General features: G+C 32.5%; 1 protein-coding gene across 1 annotated transcript in view; it reads left to right on the top strand.

Moving 5' to 3' along the window:
• Positions 1–19,438: 19,438 nt before the first annotated feature.
• LOC110115571 (glycine-rich protein 5-like) overlaps positions 19,439–20,058 on the top strand; it is an 18,554-nt gene continuing 17,934 nt past the window's right edge. The window contains exon 1 of the mRNA XM_020848835.1: positions 19,439–20,045. Within this exon, the coding sequence (XP_020704494.1) occupies positions 19,439–20,045 (607 nt within the window). The remainder of the gene's footprint in view (positions 20,046–20,058) is intronic.

The following is a 20,058-nucleotide window of genomic DNA, read 5'->3' as shown; positions in this document are numbered from 1 at the left end:
AAAGAGGAGAGAACTAGACAACTCTTTTGTATTTTTTAGCTATTGCCACCAAGAACCATCACAACCATCAATCATCATTAGTAATACCTAAATCTTTATAATTTTGAAAATATACAACTCTGTTGTTGGGTATAGTTATCTTCTTGTGGACGCTTGCTTTCTACAACCCCTACTAAAAAAATTAAGCCCCGTTGTTGGGTTGTCTATCTGTGGATAATTTATTTTTGTTCACCCTTATAAGGGAAATTAAATATCTTATTCTCAAATAGTCCTATTCTAACTGTGAGGAAGGAAAGATTCTTGTATATTCTAATATATAATAGTTTTTTAACTGTGATAGCTCTCGTGATTTTAACCCTTTCAATATTTTCCACATATTTTTTTTTTGTCTGGCTACTATTATATGTGCGTGCTAAATTTTTGTATATTGTTAAGACATAAAACATACACTTTATCTACTAAAATTTCCTACCACATAACAATTTGGGACAGTTTGAGGGAATTTTTGCAACTTACTTCTTTAATGACTAATAATCAATCCCTAAATCAAGAAAATCAAAATTTGGGTGATCAAGTCTCCCTTAGGCTTCACTTTAGAGAATCATATGCATAGGATAGATGAACTTGATATTTAAATCCTTTAATTATTCAAGGAGGCTTGACAATAAAGGGCACAATCACAAAATGATTGATTTCTCCTCCACAATATCATTAATAATTTAGAGATAACATTAATCAAGTAGCACCTCCTTCCTTATAAACTAATCCAACAAAACTAGTTCAACATATCCTCCTGTATTATTCAGCCAACCCATAATACTTTACAAGTTGTGGATGACTTAGATTAACATCATCTTTTTGTTACTCTTCGGGATGTTATAAGAGATATACTATGATTTATTATTCAAGAGAAATTCCCTTTGAGGGAATGGAATACATTTACTCCTCCACATAGCTTCTAATGGTCATAACCCTTAACAAATAAAATTCTTCATCATTATTTTCCAGTGTGATTCAAATTTTCCACTATTGATCCATAAGATGGATCCTCTAATTCTTACAAACATAATGATCATTATAGAGCCATCATGTATATCCAACAATCTTCTGATGTACTTCATTGTCAAGTCTTCTTGCTACTCTTAAGGGTCAATCTCACACTTGGTTTTAATCGCTATCTAAAAGTACAATCTATAACTTCACCCATCTTTCCAAGCATTTCATGGAACAATTCATTATTAATCAAAAATTTATCTATGAATTCATTCGTCTTTATGGGATTCATCAAAATAAGGGAGAAACACTATAATAATAAAATATTTTCTTCTGAAGGACCTAAAATTTGAAGAGTTGTTTAAGGATTACTAAGTGATGTTTTTTCTTGGGGTCACTGCCCTAGACCATTCTACTCCTTATTGAAGTGAGAGGCAGTTTGCTCATATGTTAATCTAATTCAACAAGTAGAAGCTCAAATAATTGCTTTTAAGACTATCTATACTTGTTACAAACCTATTTAAAATACTGTGATTTTGATGATAATAAATATTATTATGTATGTTACTGCTTTCTCCTATTTCTATGATATTTTGTTTTATTTTTGTAACATTTTAGGAAATAAGTCCACCATTTAGTTGCAATTCTGATTAGCTCAAGACTGGATAGACTAGGGTTATAGTTAGTTTTCATTTTATTATGTATTTTCTCCTTTCTTGAATTGTATCATGTAATTGGATGGATATTATTGTTGAGTAGCCTTACACACACAGGAAGAGAGATAAAAATATTTTTGAGAAAGTTTTATTTAAGTAATTTATATTGTATGATCTTGGTTTGGTACTATACAAAGTAATTTATATTGGATGATTTTAACTCAAACTATAATAAGTATTGTGTTATGTCAAAACCCTAGCTACTAGAGGTTAAGAAAGATACAAATTATACTGATCATACAGTACAATTTAGTTCGTACTGTATGCCCTAATTAAAATCTTTCTTAATTAATCCTACAAAATTAGGCAATCAAATCATGGATATATATTGTGATTGATCGTACTGTACGATATAATTCGTACTATATGATTACCTGTATATAAAATTGGTCATCCCATATATCATACCAAACAAAATTCATGATTTTTGTGCTGATCATACCATACAATGTCTATAGTACTAGATGATCACCTGTGTACAAAGTTGGTCGTCCCATGGATGGCCCAAAATGAATAGAAGAAATTTCTACAAATCATACCATACAATGTTTTAATTAAACTATAAGAGGTCTTATAAAAATTAAATAGTTCATATAAACTATCTTTCTGGGTAAGTCTAAATTTAACTGATCGTTCTATATGATATGTGTATCGTACTGTACAAACAGAAGGAAAATCTCTTAAAATTTAGGGTTTTTTTAAGCCCGCTATTTAAGGATTTTTAATACTTTTATGAGAAATCTTTTGCTATTGGGTTAACCTGAGAGATAACTTAGAGAAGGAAGAGAGGAGAGTGTTAAGAGAAAGAGAGATCATTATGAGGGGGAGCTATGAGGGATTCACAAAGGTTGCTTCATACAAGGTTTCCACTATCTTCATCAAGCTTCTTCCTTAGTTCCTTGGTGGCTTTGAGAAGACTTTCATCAACATTGAATCCAAGGTTATCTGCCTGCTCCAAAAGGGAGTAAAAGGATTCCAAGGTTCTCTGCCTACTTCAGGAGGGAGTAAAAGGATTCCAAGGCTTTCTACCTACTCAAGGAGGGAGTAAAAGGATTTCTATATTCCTTGCCTATTCTAGAGGGAGTAAAAGGATACAAAATACTGCCTCACCAGGTTAATGGAAAGATTTTATAAGGGCTTCTCTACCATGTTGTGGGGGCAAAAGAAGAGATACTAATTTTAGTGCAATACCTAGAAAGGAGTTTTCTAGGGAGTGGATGTAAGTCAAGTTGACCAAACCACTATAAATCAAGTGTGTTCTTTCTAGCTACATTTCCACATTTAATTTTTGTATTATTCTATTATTTGTTCTGTGGTTGAAACCTCAAATTTTTGTTATAGTGTCATTAGTGTTGTTTTTGCATAAATTGTTTGTTATAAAATATTTAAAAAGATTTCTTTTTTTTTTTGTTAAGAAATTTTTTAATAACCAACTCGCTACCCCCCCCCCCCCCCCCCCATTCGTCCCCCCCCCCCCCCCCCCCCCCCCCCCCCCCCATTCGGTCTTAGTTAGCCTCGGGCTAGTTTATAAAAGTTTAACAACCCTCATGAACATTCAAGTGGTAAAATGATCATTGGCTAACTTTGGAAATTGTAACACCGTAGAAGGATATTCAATTACAGGACTACCTTTATTTAAAAATATTCCTTTGATTTTTGAAAAATTTATATGTCCACCTTTTTACAATTAATTGATTATTGCATGTGAATGTTAGTTAAGGAAGGATATTCTGCACCATCACATTTAGTAAACAACATTAAAATTGAAATACTTTTTTTTGAACGGAGTACTGATGATAAAAATTTAGCCCAACTAAACACTAAATGCCTTTTTTTTTTGTGCTTTGAAATATGTAGATTATATGCATGTATCTACCTGTACTACTTGTAAAGAAATTTAATATATATTATGCATTACTTATGAAGGAACAAGTATAGTGAAACAATCTAGGTTAAATTTTCTTCTACATGAATATGAACTCTTTCACATGAAACCTATTGAATCCATATCTGAAATATATACTAGGTTTACACAAATCATCACATTCATGTATACTTTAGATAGAGGATTATAAAATTTTGAAAAGTCAACAAGATCTTGTGATGTCTACCTAGTTCATATGATGCCAAAATAACTGCTATTTCAGAATCTAAGGATTTAAATATTTATTTTATTGACAACATACTTGGATCTCTAATCACTATAAATAAAGCATAAGCCAAAGGCAATCTGGTCAGGGAGAAAGAAAGTAAGAGAAAATTATAGCCTTAAAGGCTAATGATTCACAAAGTTCATCATTAATGGAAAAGAGGAAAAAATTGCACCGATGACTTGACAATTCTGAAGCTTTCTACAAAAAAAGTAAAATAATCATCAGTAGTGGAGCAAAGGTAAGAATTATAGAAAATTTAAAGCTTATAATGGTATTGTGTGTTAATGTAGGAAACTAGGGCACATTAAAATTGATTGCCCAAATCTCAAAGGTCACAAAATCAAGGAGAATGTTTAAGAAAAGCAAAGTCCTATAAAGGAAAGCTAAGATCTCAAAAAGACTTTTAACCAACTCCCTTCAGATTCATCTAGAACAAAAGAAGAAGAGGAGGTGAAAAATCTGTGCTTAATGGCAAATAACTATCTTGGTTAGTCTGATTAAAATGAGGTATGTCAATTTTCACACGATGAATTACTTATTATTTCATAAGAATTTCATGATTCTTACAAGAAACTTAAAAAGAAGCACACTAGTTTGAAAATTGAATGCTTAGTTCTGAAAAAAGAAAATTAAATACTTAGAAAAGATGGTTATGATGTTGATAAGGATCATATGACTTTACTAGATGAGTTTGATGAATTGAATAAGAAATATTCTGCTTTATCAGAAACAAATTATTCTTTGAAAGCATTACATCTAGATTTAGAAAAATCATTTAAAGAGTTAGAAGCATGTGCTAATATTTTAGATCTTAGTGAGTACTCTTTAAAAATTTAAATATTTTCTCTTGAAAGTGCTAATGATATGTTATTAGAAAAAGTATTGTCTTTTCAAAATAAACCTGTCTGTAAGCACTTACCATGTCATGTATCTCATAAACCTAAGAATAGGAATAATAACTATAATATGTTAGTTAACCTTTTTCATAATGTTAGATGTTATTCCTGTGACATGTTTGGTCACATTAGCCACACTTGCACCATTCATCATAAAACAAACTTGGTGTGGAGAATAAAGTTGCATCAAACTTGATATTTATTTCTTATCACTTAAAATTATCCACTCATGAGCTTCTCAATGTATGTATTTTTATCTTGTGATTTTTATGATTTTATTTTTGTTCATGATTTTGTTCTTTTGGATTTGTTGTTATCGCTCTTTATGATTGTGTCCTAATCATCACACAAACCACCATACAGAACCTCACTATCTTTATTGCAAATCAATTCTTTTTCATCCTTAATCATACTATATAAATTATATTCATACTGTATGAAATGCATAGTACTTCTTCGATCACAACCCTTGCCTTGATGAACAATCCAGATTGTATACATCGTTGACCATAGTACTATATAAACACCTCTTCTGTACCACATGATCCACTTGTCAATTTAGATTGGGATGAATTCATTTTAGGTTGTATGATATTTATTAATAATTGAACAGTACAAATACCTTTCCATATTATACAAACCATTTTTGTTAAAAGTCGTACAACTTGACTCCTCGAGATGAGCACCATGTCTATAATCATCCTGTATGAAGTTAGATTTATATGTATAATCAAACACATCTTTTTGAATGATCATCTGATCAAAATAATTTCATGCAATCGTCCTATACGATCTCACGATTGTACAGTAAGATTTGCTCAAGATCTATTTAAATAGCCCAATTCCTTCAAATTTTTCCACTCAACCTTCTAATCCTTCCTTCTTACAATCTCAACCTTTGCAATGGCCGATGGTGGATAGCATAGTCAACAAACCTAGGGTGCTTCCTCCTCTCGCAGCACATTGACGACTGCTTTCTAATGACTTTTGATGAAGCTGTCTACTAAAAATACAAATAAGCCAAGATCACAGCTTCTAGGCTTCTTAATTAATGAGCACTTAGCTTTTCGGTATTGAACCTCTTTAATTTCATTATAGTTTAATTTATTCTAACTTTGGCCTATCCCTTCAACTCTAAAATCCTTTTTGAGTTTCTAGCAAGCCTTAGGATTAGTGGGGATGGTACTGTAATGATTTCTTGTGTGAGTTTTCATAATGTGTAAATCACTGAAGAGAACATAATAAGAAGCTTAATATGTAAAACACACACTCTATCGACTCAAATTTGCTAGCATATAACAATTATATTGCAAATCCTATATGCTAAAATGCATGATAAATAAATATTAAATTAATCATATTTTATATGATGGTCATGCAAGCATATAATTAATGAGAGTTATAGTTGTATATGCCACAAATTTTTACATAAAAAATTCAAGAGGAAAAAATATATATGTGTTGCTAAGTTAAAATAAATTTGTTAGCCTTTGTTTGATGTTACATTATTCTTTTATAGAGCTAGAAACTGAAAAAAAAAATCTATAAAACATATTTTGTGGCTTTCTCTGTGATGTTAATGAATGGTAATTTCTTGTATAGGACAATTAAGATATTTTTTAAATGGGGACTCAAGAGACATTAGCCGATCAATATTTTATGTAGGGGAATGGGAACCAGCTAGCATAGGGAGATGTATATAAATTGAATGATATTTTTCAATGAAAATTAATCAGTGGATGGAAGGCAATGCATGACATATAGGGCATGACATTGTTCAATGTAATAGAGATGCCTACAAAAATCCAATGATCCCTATAGTCATATATTTGGTTAATATAACAACATTGGGGTGATCATTTTGTGGCTTTTAAAGTAGTTATAATTCTTAAATTTTCTAAAATGTGTGAGTGCTTTCTATTAATTTGTAAAAAATACATACAAAGAATATAATTTATAAATTTTTATACGATCATATGGTTCTTATTTAGAATTATCCTAGAATAGTTCTAATTGTTGTGAACAAAATATATACAAGACAAGACCCTCTCTTAATTGATATTTGACTAATCATTTTCAACCCTTGGTTTCTTTTATTGACCTTACTAAACCATGATTTTGGTGATGGATGTATGAAGCAGTGGTGCAATGAATGGATGCCAATAAAGAAGTCTTAAATAAACAATTAATGGATGCCAACAATGATTATTCAAATCAAGAAGAGTTATTATCACTACTGGCACTTTCATTCTCTCTTGTTATCTTCTAGAAATGGATCTAAAGTAATCTCCTCTTAGGACAATATAACAACATTTGTAGCATGTTTTATGGGTTTTTCAAGCAAAATAACTATCTTACTGATTATAACACCTTAACACACTACACTTAGGTGCACTAATCACCTCAAGGCTAATGAATTCTTCACTACCTCACACCAATCCTAAGGACTATATTCAATGATTTTGGTGGTGCCAAAAAAAGATTTATGGCAATGCTAAGTACAATAGTTGTATAATGGGGAATAATCCTATGTTGTCTTTCCCTAAAACTATAAAGAATATGAAACTCTATTTATTGGATAAATACAAGGGGTTTATTAACTACACATAACACCTTAAAATCATTGATGATACCATGAAAGTTGGCTCATGTGGACCAATTAGGTTGATTAGGTAAAATTAAGGACCAATTTGCTTAAATAGGACATGTTGAACCTATCAAAGGTATTTAGATCAATTTTTTTGATCAAATTGATGTAGTTTCCTCAATTGAGCTAAGTTGAGTCAATTGGGTTCAATTGGACTAACAAAGGGGTGATTGGATCAATTTGAAGTATGTTTTATACACTTAGGCCAATGGTTAAAGATGTATACTAGATTTCTTTAAAAAGAGGAATACTAGGTTTCTTAGGTCAACCAATGTAACCTAGCTTGAATTATGGCAATAATAAGATAAATAGGATTCATACATACTAGGGAGTAATGATACTATTAATATAACTAGGTATTCGATTTATTATACTAGTGTCTATAGTAAAGGTCAACAACATCACATCTTACTTTTATAGCGCTAGAGATGGATCATAATAATCTTAATTAGAAGGAAAGTCTTGAAAAATTAATAAGCTATGAATGTTTGTACAATATTTATTGAGGTCTATAGATTAGCATCAAATAACCTACTAATTGATTAGTGAAGATAGAAATGTTTCTAAGAGATGATAATAGCAATTAATTGCTAGAGAATTTACATCAAAATAGATTATCTACTACATCTTAGCTCTCATGAAGATATCACACACATAATAAAAAAGAGAAAAGTTTCATATAGTTAGAGGACATAATTTTTTTTATTTATAAAACCTAAAGAAGTAAAATCCAATAATTTTTTCCTAATTAAAATAAATTCATTAGTAATGCACTACTATATTATATGGTGCAAATATATTTTATGGCCTCAGATCACCCAAAATTTTCTATCCTAAGTTGTATGCTTACTGAGACTTATTTACCCCATGAGATAAAAATACATGTTGTGGCCTTAGATCCCAGCCTATCTTATTTGAAACTTGTTTTAGGAAGTTCAATAATGAATCACCATCTTTATATAACACATAACATTGATGATTATATCTAATTTTTAAACCTTCATTACCACATTTCTCTCACCTGATTGAGCATCCTATGTCATATTATGAAATTGATGGTTTATTCTTAATATATCTTGACCTCACTAACATAACCCAATATTCATTATGTGAAATTAAACTTTCATTAACACTTTATACACAATTTTATTCGCACGTAATTTAATGAGTTGACAAAAATAATGATAGTATTGTTATTAATTTTTTAAAGTATTTACCTAATATTTATAGTTATTATTATGCTTAATTTAGTCAAAAATCCTTATGTATGAAACTCCCAAATAAAATATATTGAGTAGGTCCCTTGAACTTATTGCTTATTTTTTAGTTTAACAAACTGAAATATTTTTAAGTCTTATTTTAATGCATACAATATCATCCAATCCAAAAATTTTAGTAAGCCTTGGAATTTAAAAAACAAATCACTTGTAAGAGATATAGGTCCACTTCTAAAGGTGCAACAATTATAAATTATTTTATCAACTATAAATATTGTATCAGTTGATATAATATGCAACAACTACTTCACTACCAATAAATTTGTAGAAGGTTTAAAGGATTTTCTTGAGAGAGAAAGTCCTGATATTCTAGAGAGAGAAAACAATTTTCAAATAATCGTTTGGCGATGAAAGAGGCGAAAGCCGATGGCGGCGGATGATTGCCGGCTTTCAGCTGGTGATTGTCCAAATGGAGTTTGACGATCTAATGTGGAAATTCAAAAATGAGTTTTCAATAATAATTCTCCTTCGATTTTTGGTAATACACAATCTGGTATTAACCCAAGGGCTGCGAATAATGGAGCAAGGATCTCATTGTATGCTAAACCTTTGACGATCATTGAAGGAGGAAGGAAAGAAATAAAGCCATTACCAGTTACAGGCAAAGGTAAAGGAATTGCTATCTCAGAGGATCCAAAGTTGCTTAAATTCAATAAGTTCTTCTCAACTGTGTTGACGAAATCGAAGGAAGATGGTTTTGAAGGTGCAAAAATTCTGGATGAAATAGTTACAAACAAGGAAGATGATTTGAACAAGGTCCGAATGTGTGATTCTACTATTAGAGGTACTGGTAATTTGAATAATGATGATTCTGGATCATCTAAGGAACAATCTGGGAACATTTAGTCGAATGCTTGGCAAAAGAATTCCATAAAAGGATTTCAGATTATGATTGGAATTTTGGTAGTTGTATTTCTGAAGATGGATCAGTAGTTCAACTGTATGAAGAAAAAGTTGTGAAAAATACAAAGAATTTGCAAATGGCTTTAGTGATTAAAGCAATTGGAGAAAATGTCTCTTCATTTATGGTTAATAATGAACTGAGGAGACAATGGTCACAAATGGACAAATTTAGGCTGACTTGGCTTGGTAATGGATGGTGCTTATGTTTATTTGAAGATGAGGAAGCTGTGGAATCCGTTCTAGCTAATGGTCCCTGGTACGTGAAGGGTAACATTATTGGAGTGGATAGATGGAGCCAAACTTTCTCTCCAAATTCGTTGAAAGGCCTGACTGCACCTGTTTGGATTAGAATGCCGAACTTACCTCTTCACTGTTAGGATCCTATAAATGTTTGTAGGATTGCCTCAAAGGTTGGTAAACTGTTTATTCTTGATGAAAATATGTTTCAATGGGGGAGACGCGAGTTTGCAAGGATTTGCATTCAATTAAAACTTGAAGAATCTCTCCCACTTGGAGTTTGGTTGAAGGAAATTATGGTAAATTTTTTCAAAAAGTAGAATATGAGAAGGTGCCTAATATCTGTTTTGGTTATGGTAAAATTGGGCATGACCAAGCTAATTGTCATGAGAAGATTACTGTGAAGTCTTCATCAAAAATTCTTGATGCTTATGAGCACACAGTGAAGGATCCTGGTGTTATTCCAGTCAAAGATAAATATGTTGAAGCACGTTCAGTTGATGATAGTGGTTATGGGCCTTGGATCCATGTCAGATATGGAAGGAAGAACTTTAATGTGAATAGCTTTCGCGGGAAAACTACAGTTGCTGACAAGAATTCAAACAAGCTCAGTTTGAATCAAGGTAACAAACTAACATTCAAAAGAAGACTGGAGAAAATGCTGGATATATGGAAACAAATAGGCTATCGGTTCCTGTTACCTCAGAGCAGGACAAAGAAAAGGAGCTGGAGAATGTTGAACCTGGTGAAATTATTGAAGTCCAAGACATGCCAAATTTAAATATGAATAAATTCTATGTTCTCACTAATCTGGTGGAGGAAGAAGTTCTGCAAAAGGGTTTGATTGTTAAACCTGGAGCAGAGAGCATTGAAGGAAAAGGTGAGTCACAGTTTGTCAAACCTTCATCTAATTCAAAGGTTATTAATAAAGATGGTTCTCCTAAGAACTGTGATAGTAAAGAGAATGAAGAATTCAGTGAATCTGGGTATACAAACATTAAGATTAAGCTTGCTAAAGAACTTAAAAGTCTTGGACTTATAAAGATATTACCAAGAGGAAGGAAAATGGAAAATGAATTGAAGGAAAAAAAGGGAAGCTCTTCCCTTTTGATCCCTTAAAATGGCCTCAATTATGTTTTGGAATTATAGAGGAGCCAAAAAAGAGGCTTCTCTATACTTGAAGGAGATGGTGAAAGAGAATAATGTGTTTTTTGTGGGGATTTTGGAAACCAAAGTATCTAATTTCAGCAAAACTGATATTTACAGCCTTATAGAAATGAATGGGAATTTTTTCAGTTCCCTGCTTTTTGTTTATCTGGTGGGATTTTAATTTTATGGAAGTTCAAGCAAGCTTCTTTTATGTGCTTATTTGCTTCTAATCAAGCTATTATTGGTGATCTTGAAGTCATGAAGACGAGGAGGTGGAGAATTGCCACTATCTATGGTGGTAGAGAAGTGGTTAATAGAAGAATTTTATGGGATAACCTGGAAGAGTTTTGCTCCAACAGTAATCTGGTAATTGTAGGAGGTGATTTTAATTGCATCTTGGCTAATGAAGACAAAAGAGGGGGAAGACCTTTTCGGTTTTCTAAGGGAGCTAGAGAAATGAGCTCTTTTTTATCTAGATGTAACCTTCATGAAGTCAACATTATTGGTCCAAGATTCACTTGGTGCAATAACAAAAAAGGCAATGCTAGAATCTTGGAGAGGCTGGACAGATGTTATGTGAATCCAACGGCTTTGAAGTGCAATCAGATGTTGGTGAGACATTTGACAAGGGTTGCATCTGACCATTGTCCTATCATACTGAGTTTTTTGAATGTTAATTTTGTAACTGATAAAATCATTAGATTTGAGGAAGTTTGGACTTCATATCCAGCATCCATTGGAGTTGTTAAAGCGGCTTGGAACAAAAAGACTTTTTGAAATAATGCTCAGATGTTAAATGTGAAATTTCGTAGAACGATGAAAGCTCTTTTCTATTGGAGTGCTCTTTTCTATTGGAGTAGAGAGAAATTCAAACTATTTGAACAATAGAAAATATTACTGAAGTCCAAAATTCTGGAGTTACAGACTAAGGAGGCGGAAATTGGATGGCTGATAGAGGAGGAAATCTTTATTCTTCAATCTCACGTGGGGAGTTTGAATTCTGTTCTATCAAGGATGAACACCTGGTGGAAGCAAAGAGCTAAGATAAGGTGGATGAAGGGAATTGATACTAATTCTAGCTTTTTTCATTCATTTGCTTCAGCCAGAAAAAATTCTAACTGTATATATAAAATTACTAATGAAGAAGGTTCGATCATTGAGGATCAAAAGCTCTTTTCAAAAATATTTCTGAAATTTTTCAGCAGGAAATGGATTAAAAGAGAGGTTATTCTGGATGGTTGGCCTTGTCCCAGTAATACAATTGATGAGGAGGATAGAAGTTGTTTAATCAGAGATCTAACCATGGAAGAACTGGAAAATGTGGTATTTCATACAAATAACAGCATTGCACCTGGGAATGATGGAATCACCTATTCCTTCATGAAGCATTATTGGAAAATAATCAAATATGATTGTTGGAATGCAGTTAATCAGTTTTTAAAGAGGGAGTAATGAATGATGAATGGAAAGAGACTCTTTTTGTTCTCATTCCAAAAGTAGTGGTTCCCTCACTGCCAAGCCATTATAGACCTATCAGTTTATGTATGTCTATATACAAGTGATTGCTAGAATTTTATTGAATAGAATGAAGAACATTATTCAAAAAGTGGTGACAGTGGAGCAAGCTACATTTATAATTGGAAGAGCTATTGGGGATCATATTCTATTGGCTTAGGAGATTTTTCACAAATTCAAAAGTTCTAAATCTTTAAAAGGTTTGGTTTCTATTAAAGTTGATTTAGAACAAGCCTATAATAGCATGAGTTGGAATACTCTTGAAGGTGTTTTAAATTACTTTGGTTTTCCAGAAATCTTCTCTAAATGGATCATGGAATGTGTTAAATTTCCTAAATTCTCTTTGCTTATTAATGGTAGTATGTCTAGCTGGATTCATGTAGAGAGTGGATTTAGACAAGGGTGTCCTTTATCACCCTATCTTTTCATTTTATGTGCTCAGCTTTTCACTACTGGTTCAAGCTTAATAAGACAGCTATAGGTATCCAGATTGGAAGAAATATGCCAAAGATTTCACACCTTTTATATGCTAATGATATCATCATTTTCTCTCATGCTAATCTTAAAGAAATTAGAGAAGTCAAAGAATTTATTTCAGACTTTTGTTGCTGGACAGGGCAAAAAGTAAATGCTGAAAAATCTGTAATGGTGTTTGGTAGACATGTGAAAAGGAGGAAGTTGTAGAAAGAGTCATGGGCTTCAAAGTGGTTAAGGAATTCATGTATCTGGGAATTAAATTGGCATTGAGGAGATTAAAAGCTGCAGATTTTTATTTTATTATGGAGAAAGCTTTGAAGCTAACGGCAGTGTGGGGAAATAAACGTCTATCATTGGCAGATAGAATGTTGTTGATTAAAACAACTTTGCTATCTATCTCAAATTTCTACTGCACCTATTCTTTAGTTCCTAAAAGCAATCTAAAAGAAATTGAAAGACTATGCCGTCAATTTATCTAGAACAAGCAAGATGGGGAGTTGGGTTTACACTATGTTTGCTGGAGCAAATTATGCAAACCTTTAGATCAAGGAGGAAGAGGTATTCAATATTTTGTGGATAATGTAAATGGCTTAAGAGCTAAGTTAGCATGGAGAGTGATTCAGGATAATGAATCTTTGCTTTTTCAAATGTTAAACCAAAAATATGGAAAGTGGCTGGATAATTATGAGAATGCAGCAATAACTTCATCTACTGGGAAAATTTTATCCAGTGGTAAAAAGGCGTTAAAATCAGTGGTAAAGTGGGAAGTTACTAACGAATGCTCTATGAATGTCTTGAAGGACATTTGGATTCTGGACAGAAAACTTAGCTCATGGCCTACATTTATTTCGGTTCAAATTGAAGAGGAGGATACAGTAGATTGCTTAATCACAAATGGTGATTGGAATTATACGAAACTAAAACTTAGTTTTGGAGAGGAGCTTTGTAAAATAATTATGAAGATTGAGATTCAGAAGGATCGTGATAATTACAAACTTGAGCTAATCAATCAAAATTCGGCTTATTCTTTGTCCTCACTGATTTATAGGAATTCTGTGAAGCAGGAACTTGTTTGTAAGTTCTGGAATTGTTTTAAAAAAGCTAAATTGAGCCCAAGGGTTGAAGTTTTTTGGTGGAGGCTATCAAACAACACATTACCTACTTTTGAATTCTTGTATCAGAGAAGAATTCATGGCAATTTCTACTGTCCAAGAGGGTGTGAACTTATTGAAGATGTAGATCATTTAACGACATCCTGTAAAAAACTGAAGGAAGTTATTCAAAACTTGAATAAATGTGGATTTCAATTCACGTACTTTGACTCATTTCAATCTTGTTGGAGATGGCTGGAAGAGTATCATAGAAAACAAGGATTCATGGTTAATGTTTATTGCAATGCAGTTTATGTAACTTGGAATTCCATAAACAAATTCATTCATGGAGAATCTGAAGATAGTTCTATGCTACTAGCTTCACATGCTGTAAGTATGGCTTCGATCTCTTTTATGGTTGATGAAAATTTGGGAAATTGGGGTATGAATCGGTCGTCTAGATTGTTAAATACTTGGTACCCTCCTCCTCCCAATTGGGTAAAAATTAATGTTGATGCTTCATTATTAAAAAATTACAAAGCTGGAATTGGTGGTGTTGTCCGAGACGATAAAGGAAGATTGGTTTTGGCTTATGGTCAATCTTCTATACATTGGGACATTGCTTCTCTAGAGCATTTTTGGGTCCAATTCATAAGAGAAATCAAGAAAGATTGGTTGCAAGACTATCAAGGAATTATCATAGAAGGAGATAACTACAATGTTATTTAATATTTGTAAGGCTTGGAAGGTAAGTAGAAAGATGATCTTTTATTGCTAAAAGATCATAAGTTTATTTTTTTAATTGAGTAAATAGAGAATGTAATAAGTTAGCTAATCTTTGTGCTAACTATGCCATTTGCAATAATTTCTGTTGGCAGGATTTTTCCTCTAGTAAGATTCCTTCCTTATTCTCAAAACTGTTAAGGGAGGAATCTTTAGTTTCTTCTTCTTTGTAATTTGTTTGCTTTTATTAATATGAGTTAGCCTTGTGCTTCTTCTTCTTCTTCAAAAAAAAAAAAAGAATATTTTGCATCACATTTCAACATAATACTTTTTACTCTATTTATCATATTTCATCAAGTGGAAGAGAGTTGATATAGCACATGCTAAGAGACCCATTATCAAATCCAAGATCAATGAGCTTGAAAAATAGTATTGTATTTTTATTCTTTTATTTTAATTTTCAAGTTATTTAGACAAAATATTGTACATAATAAGACATATTTTTAAATCATATTAATCAACCTAAATTATGTATTCAATATAGGAAATTAAATATTTAATTGGATTACTAAATTTTAGGGGTATTATCTATTTCAAAATATTAAGATATCTTGAGTGGGGAAGGTTAGTTGTTGTAGTCTATGGATGAAATTTCATGGAGATATTTTAGTGTATTTTTATATTTTTATCTGAATTGATTCAATAAAAATACTTTGGTCGCTTATTCAAAACTACATAAGTTGCATAAATATAACTCATTCAAATAGCAACTATTCAAACAGCTTACAAAATCTTATGTCTACACTGAGTTATTATGCCAACTTTTGAACAAATATATAAATCAATTATAGTAAAGGTTTTTTAACCCTAAAATATTCAACCCTCTCTTATTTCTTGTTCACCTACATTCGTAGACCTTTCCAAAGCCTTAAACTTATTCACTTTTCACAAAACTTGAAGAATACCTTTTACATAAAATCATAAATCCTTTCATCAACCTAATATGAATGGTTACTTAAGAAATTCAATTATTTATAATAGTATACATATTTGATCTAAATTCACAAACATTCAATATCTAACATCTCAAGCCTCTGATTTTAAAGTCTTTGACCTTTTTTCATTTAACAAAAAATTATTGTCATTCTAATACAATTTTTGCTAGACATATGTCTAGTAATCTTATATTTGTCAGCCATTTCATACCCTTCTATCAATCCTAAACATTTTCCCTCCAACCTAAAATCTTTTGAAACCTACTAATAACATTCTCATCAATTAGTCTGGATTTTAGGTTACAAAGGTTTAGTATATCAAATGACACTAAACTTTGTTGGAATGGGGTTGGTCTTTTGGATCTGAGGTGGATCAATATATACATTTGTAAATATTCATGGAATTGAGCAAGATCTTACATATATGAGAGTATGGAGATATATATCTACTAGAAGGAAGTGTCAATAAAAAAATCAAGAAAATGAAAAGTTTGAAGGCTTATGAACAAACAATGAGATTTAGAATCAATGGTTGATAAAGGTGAATATACTGGATGGTTACAAATATGATCGATTCAGAGGCAAAGATTTGCTCATAGTGAGAGGCTTAGTGAGAGAATCATTGATACAAATCTTTAACTAAAATATAGCCATTTACAAAAAATGAATAGTAAATGCAATGATAATCAGACAATTTCTTGCATGTATATCACTTCTAGTAATGGGAGATAAATGCTTTGGGTAATTGAAAGGTGCCTACAACTCTTTATATTGAGGGAAGAAGGGTATGTGTCAAAGCTCATGGGTTTCACATCTTAATTTTCATGACCCCTAACTCTTCGTAAGGTGCTTACTTATAGCCTATAAAAACTCAATAATAATTAAGTAGCTTAATAATAAGCTGACAATAGTTACTAAATACTCCTTAGATATTTATTCCTATAACTATATATTTTTTTTAAATTTCAAGATGTAAATATCAAGTTTAAGATCTACAACTAAAGCATGAATGACTGGTCCCTAAAAACCATATTGTCAAACGCTACACATTCGTGCCTGCTTGTTAGTTTGTAATCCATCAAAAAAGATTCAAAATTTTCTAAACAATCAATCACATGCACCTTATACTACATTGTTTTGTAAACCATTGAGCTCAATAAACTTATCTTTAAGAGAAAATTTTATTCACATGGAAAAAAATTACATATATATTGCCCCCATTTACTACAAATTCCATTAAATAAATGAACAATTTGTGCAAAATCATTTATATCAATCCAACTAAAAAAATTTTATTGTCACCACTATTTAATATGTTCATGAGAGGTCACCAACCATGAAGGAATTTATTCATACCACTTATTGGAGACATTTCTAGCGGTGCTTTATAAGATTAAAATAAAAAAAATATCATAATTTATTTATGGGAAATTCGATTTTTATTGATAACACCAAAAGATGTGGGCCTTGCGGCTGCCGACGTCCTTATTATAAATAAATGGGGCAATGCATTTCACCACGGCATGTTTCCTAAACTGTTTGGGAAAGAATGATTTATTGTAATAGTGAAGGCAGTTTTTTTAGTTACAATTTTTTTATAAATATATAATATTATGTATTTGTTAAATTTATATTTTTTGTTTGCTTAAACATTTTACTGTAAATATTAAATTTTTTTATGTTCTATTTTAATTTTATTCTTTAATTAAGGCAAAATATGAGCTCAAATTAAAAAAAAAACAAATTATTCCATCAGTAATCTTGCATAGAATGAGTGTCAAATATACTTAAAGTTTAGGGTAAGTGTGGGACAATTTTGTGACTACATTAGTTTTCAGATATCAACCACAATTCCGTCTAGCTACTATTTTATTGTTATTTTCTCATTGTTGCTCAGAAATTTCTGTGACAAAAATTTTTTTTTCTAATCATAATACTGAACTTTTTTTTCACAGTAATTTTCCAATCAACTTTATAAAAATGTTATAGTCGTGCTAAATAGACCCTTAATTAATAAGAGGTTTCTTTAAGTTAACCGCTCGGTTGTGCTTATAAAATCTCACATTTCCTAATGATAGAGAAAATAAGAATGAAGAATCCATTGGCCATGTGATCCATGATGAGGCTCCGTCTGAAGGCAACAAAACAAAGGCAACGGCATGTTTTAGGATATGAAGAACCACATAATCATAAATGCTCTCACTCGCACCAATTCTTTTCAACATAAAAAATACATGAATGCCATCTCTTATGTGTAAGCATCAAAGACTTCTCCAGCCATAAGAGGAGAAGCTAAAACCACAGCAAGCAAGCAAAAATACAGCAGAGGCAAGATAAAAAAGAAAATCATATAGGAACCTCTCTTCTAATTTTTCATCTTCTGGTTTTCTAGATGAATAGTGAGGTGACGTAAATAGTAAACAACAATGCAAACAACATGAAGAAAAAGAGCTTTTTTAATACCTTGCACGAGAAGTTATCTGCTAAGAAAAAAAAAAAGAAAAAGAATGAAGACTAATATTTACAGTGAGGTACATCACTGACTTCCTAAATCTTCTAACCATGAACCTTTTAACATACCTGCTCATTTTCATGCATCTCCCAGCTTTTTTCATGGTAAGGTGCTTTGTAGAAAGGCTAAGTAAATACATATTACACTTGTGATGGCTAATCAAGGCAGAGTCTCCAAAGTACAGACCCATGTGAGAACCATGTGAGAAATTTATATCACAAAAAATTTAATTAATACTCCAACCTAATCACTTTCTCTTCACACACACACCTACATTTCTTCATTCCTTCTGTACTGATATAAAGAACTTTTCCACAAAAAAAAAAGAACTAAAACAATAGTTTTTTTTTTTGGGACATTTAGGCCATTTAAGGCAAACTCACACACACTACGCATACACATAGACTCAAACCCTGAACCTCTTAGTTGGAAGCCTAAGCTCTCAACCAATAGGCCAAGGAGAGTTGTGTACTAAAACAATAGTAATATGCGAGCTCAATAGTTATCACATTTATTAAAATTAGGATAATTAAATATATCCTTAATGAGAGTTATGGTCACGTACCTGCCCAGAAATCATCAAGATATCCATTTTATATATTTAAACATATCTATGTAATATCATATAGAAATATGAATGATAGAGGCAATCACTTATTGTGTTTGATGAGCAGAGCTCAGAGAGTCAGACAAGAAATAGATATTCAAATGCAATGATGTATGGACATAAAGAACACTTTTTTTATGAGAAATATTCAATTTGACCCACTCAAATTAACCCATTTTGCATATGATATTTAGTTATATGTCATTTAAAATAGAGCATAGAGCCAGCTTTGTCATACAAAATTTCAGATGTTGCGGTCTTTGTGGCGTCTACTTCTTCAATTCTAATTACATTTACAGATTGTGCGGTATATGTGGTAAGAATCCTCTATGATCTATATATGCGTGTACAGACATAGCATTCAAGTCCTTAACCACTCAAGCACATGATTGTCAACTTTGCCTTGTACATTTAATGTAGCAGGAAACAGTTGTGCCTCATTGAATTCGACCGACCCCATTCCATGGAGTACTATATATGCAGCTCACTCCATGCTCAGTGTAGCAAACTGTAAAGCAAGCCAAACGAAGAAGATAAGTCAAGCGAGATGAGTAGCTCTAAATGGGCGGCGCTCGCATTGTTGTTTTTCTTGAGCTGTTTCAGCGTTGGCGTTATTGGTAGGGTGTTGTCGAGTGTGGACGAGGAGAACCAATTGTGGTTGGCTAAGGGAGGAGGCTTAGGTTTTGGTGGAGGTGCTGGAGGCGGTGGTGGGTTTGGGAAGGGTGGAGGGTTTGGTGGAGGAATTGGCAAAGGAGGAGGTTTTGGTGGAGGTATTGGAAAGGGAGGAGGGTTTGGCGGTGGGATAGGGAATGGTGGAGGGCATAGTGGTGGAATTGGCAAGGGAGGAGGCCTTGGTGGTGGGATTGGGAATGGTGGAGGGCATAGCGGAGGAGTTGGCCAAGGTGGAGGGCTTGGAGGTGGGATAGGAAATGGTGGAGGGCATAGTGGTGGAATTGGTCATGGAGGAGGGCTCGGCGGTGGGATAGGGAGTGGTGGAGGGCATAGTGGTGGAATTGGTAGTGGAGGAGGGCTTGGAGGTGGGATAGGGAATGGTGGAGGGCACAGTGGTGGAATTGGGCACAGTGGTGGAATTGGCAATGGAGGAGGACTTGGCGGTGGTATAGGCAATGGTGGAGGACATAGTGGTGGAATTGGCAATGGAGGAGG

The sequence above is a fragment of the Dendrobium catenatum genome, unplaced genomic scaffold (assembly GCF_001605985.2).
Source record: "Dendrobium catenatum unplaced genomic scaffold, ASM160598v2 fragScaff_scaffold_1557, whole genome shotgun sequence".
NCBI classification, from domain to species: domain Eukaryota; kingdom Viridiplantae; phylum Streptophyta; class Magnoliopsida; order Asparagales; family Orchidaceae; genus Dendrobium; species Dendrobium catenatum.
The sequence above is the reverse complement of the archived record's forward strand: the minus strand, read 5'-3'. Positions and strand labels throughout refer to the sequence as shown.